General features: G+C 43.1%; 1 protein-coding gene across 1 annotated transcript in view; it reads right to left on the bottom strand.

The window, feature by feature from the left end:
* BMT2 (base methyltransferase of 25S rRNA 2 homolog) overlaps nt 1-1,695 on the bottom strand; it is a 30,710-nt gene extending 29,015 nt beyond the window's left edge. The window contains exon 1 of the mRNA XM_039726827.1: nt 362-1,695. Within this exon, the coding sequence (XP_039582761.1) occupies nt 362-479 (118 nt within the window). The 5' untranslated portion in view covers nt 480-1,695. The remainder of the gene's footprint in view (nt 1-361) is intronic.
* Between the last annotated feature and the right edge of the window lie 1,326 nt (nt 1,696-3,021).

Below are 3,021 nucleotides of genomic sequence, written 5' to 3'. Positions count from 1 at the left end.
GCGGGCATTCGCGCGCCGCCCCCGCCGCGCGGGCAGCCGGGACATGGAGTCCGCGCCCCGGCGCTCCCGGGACAGCGCGGCCGCGGCCCGGCGTGCGGGACGGCTTACTGCCGAATGAACTTCCCGTGCGCGCATCGGGAGCGGGTCACTCCGCGGTGCTCAGCGAAACAGTGAGGCGGAAAACACAGCGGTGTCCGGGGCAGTGCGGCTTCCCCCGTAGCCGGTGTGCGTTAGCGCAGCTGACGGCCTTCCCCAGAGACCCCCTGAGAGAGCCGGCCGGAGTCCTGGCGCGGCGGGGCAAAACCCAATCCCCACCTACAAACGAAGGACCTTGCGGAAAAAACCCGAATTCAGAACATACCCGAGCAAACCTGGGCGGCTTGGTGGCCGTGGTGTGAAGAACACAAGTTTTGTTCAGCTTTCTTTATGTGTTCGTGGAGCTGCTGGGCCCTTTCCCTGCGCAGCCCAGTTTCTGGCATGCATTTGGGTGGAAAATGCACTGCCGGAGCAGGAGCAGCACCTGCAGCCAGCAAAACTCCCCTCACAGCCCTCACTCCCTTCCGTGCCCGGCCGCAGCTTCCCCCACATCCCAAGGGCTTCAGTTCTCTCTGTTAGTAATCGCTGGAAATAGACAAACCATTCCTTACCAGATGATGGCAGGGGAATAAGCCATGAAGCTGCTTGTTTGACATGGCCAGAAGCCGCTAATTGTCTTCTTTGAAGATGTTAAAAAACATTAAGGGGGTAGTTGTGCTACAATTAAATCTGTGACAAATCTGACAGTAGGTAGGGCTGAGATTTCATCCTGACCAGAAGTCTGTGACACACGACTTTGTGCAGTGGGATGTATAACTGGTTCTTATCAGCACCGTGATGGTCCTGCCAGAAAAAAAATTCAGCTAATCAGAAAACACAGTGGTTTTCTGCTTTTCTGATAAAATTCTTTTGAAGGTGCAATTATCAAGGCGAAACTCTAATGTCCAAAGAGAAGGTTTTCATTGTTAGTGACTGCAAATTCATCCCTTGTTCACTCACTCTGAGTGAAGTTTGGAAATGCTGACCTCACCCATCACCTTGAAGTGCCTATGTAATGCTCAAACGTCCAACTTTTTCTGTGCTGATATTTTTTAGAGAGTGTTTAAAAAACTTCACTATATTTTGGATCTTTTATCCCTATGTGTTATGTATTTTATTGTAAGAGTATTTCCATTTTGTTGGGTGGGGTTTTTTTTTCCTGAAAATAGAGGAGACTAATGGAAGGAGAATTTAAATTTTTGCTACTAACATCAACAGTAAGAAGGAAAAAATCAATGTAGTGACTGAGTTTTTCCTTTAGTTACATTTTGCTTCCTAAGTTGTGAAACTAAGTGGCCATGTATTAATGAAAAAAATATACCACTCTATATTAATTTTACTTTGACTTTGAAAACATCCAAAAGTAATTTTCTAATGTGGATTATTGTATTCCATACCAAACTAGTTCAGGAAGTTAAATCTGAATGAGAAATAAAACTTTATGCTGGGGTTAATTATATCTTTCTGAAATACTTTTATTTCTAGTTTTATATGCAAGTCCACCTAAGAAGGATTAAGACGGTGTAAAAAGAGATTACAGTGATAATTACTGGGACAGGGAGCCTACATGGTGGTTAATGTTCTTTTTATTTTTGCATTGTGTAGGATTTGGGGAAGCACAGGCTGAGGAGGAAAAGCATGAGCCAGTCTTGTGTGTGTGGCATCACACATGAGCACTGAGGGAGGCATCTCAGAAGAGTAGGAGTATCAGAGTGACAGAAGAGAGATGGAGGCATTTGGAGGATGCCTGAAAAATACTGCAGTGGCATCAACACTCCCAGTCATGAGCCTCCAGGCTTGGAAGTGTAGATTACACAGTCAAAATATGAGTGTGATTTGGAGAATTGGAAATCTACTTGTAGAATTGGAAAACTGGGGTGACATTATACTTATGTGAAATATGCTCTCTCAGAATAATAAGTTACTATTTGAGTTATGTTATCACTGTTATTTTTCAGTTCTCAGGGTTGCTTTTTAAAACTAGTAAAGTTTAAATACAAAGTAGTTTTAAGTTATCACTATGAATTAACATAGAAGTTTAGTTCCAATAAGCAAATAAGGAGCATTTATCACATGTCAAGTCTTTCCAGCTGTGATAATTAAAGAATATTTGATGAAGAGGCATTATAGTCACAAGACACACAGATATTTTCCCTGGAAAATGTGATGAGAGCTGGGTCCCAGTGGCAGGCTTCAAATGTAAAATGATTGAAGGAGGTGCTTCCCCAGAGCACTGCATGGAGATATGGGTGGGCAAAGGAGTGGGCAATTAAAGCAGGACTGGTTCTCTAAGGCCTGGTGGAACTGATGTCCCAGTGCTCTGTCAGGGTGGAGAACAAAACATGTGATCTATACATTTCTTGAACACATTACAGGAAGACTCAAGGAAAAAAATTAAGATTAATATAAATGTATTTGTTCCTGAGGCATAAGAATAGAATGAGCAGTAAGGATGCATGCACTTATTCCAAGGGGATAAAAACAATAAACTACTTGTGTCCTGATAGGGGTGATGGAGTTTCTGGGAAAGAATGGTTTTGAGCAGCTGGACTTACTACCTTGAATGTAGAAAATGGATTAATGATCCTCTAGGTATTAGTTACTTTCTAAATAAATTAATTAATTTAAAAAGCCAATTTAGGGAAAACTAGTTTATTTTGACATTTCTGAAGTATTTTAATGCCCATCACTTTTCATGAATAGCATTGGACTCAAAAGTCTTGGTTCACAGACGGGGAGGACGAATAATGACAGCACTTTCCAGTACTTGTGTGGCTGGAACATTCACAGAGGATGTGGGAAAACCAGTTCACATCTCTACTCTGCCCTCAGGGATCTGAACCCACATCTTCACCATGAGATTATATGAAATGGAAGTGCTCTCCCTTCCTGAGGGAAGGGTGAAAGTAGCCTATATTTTCAGTCTTTCTCCCAGTGAAATTGTGG

Source organism: Passer montanus, unplaced genomic scaffold (genome assembly GCF_014805655.1).
Source record: "Passer montanus isolate IOZ18808 unplaced genomic scaffold, ASM1480565v1 scaffold6, whole genome shotgun sequence".
NCBI lineage: Eukaryota > Metazoa > Chordata > Aves > Passeriformes > Passeridae > Passer > Passer montanus.
This window is presented reverse-complemented; position numbering and strand designations above follow the sequence as displayed.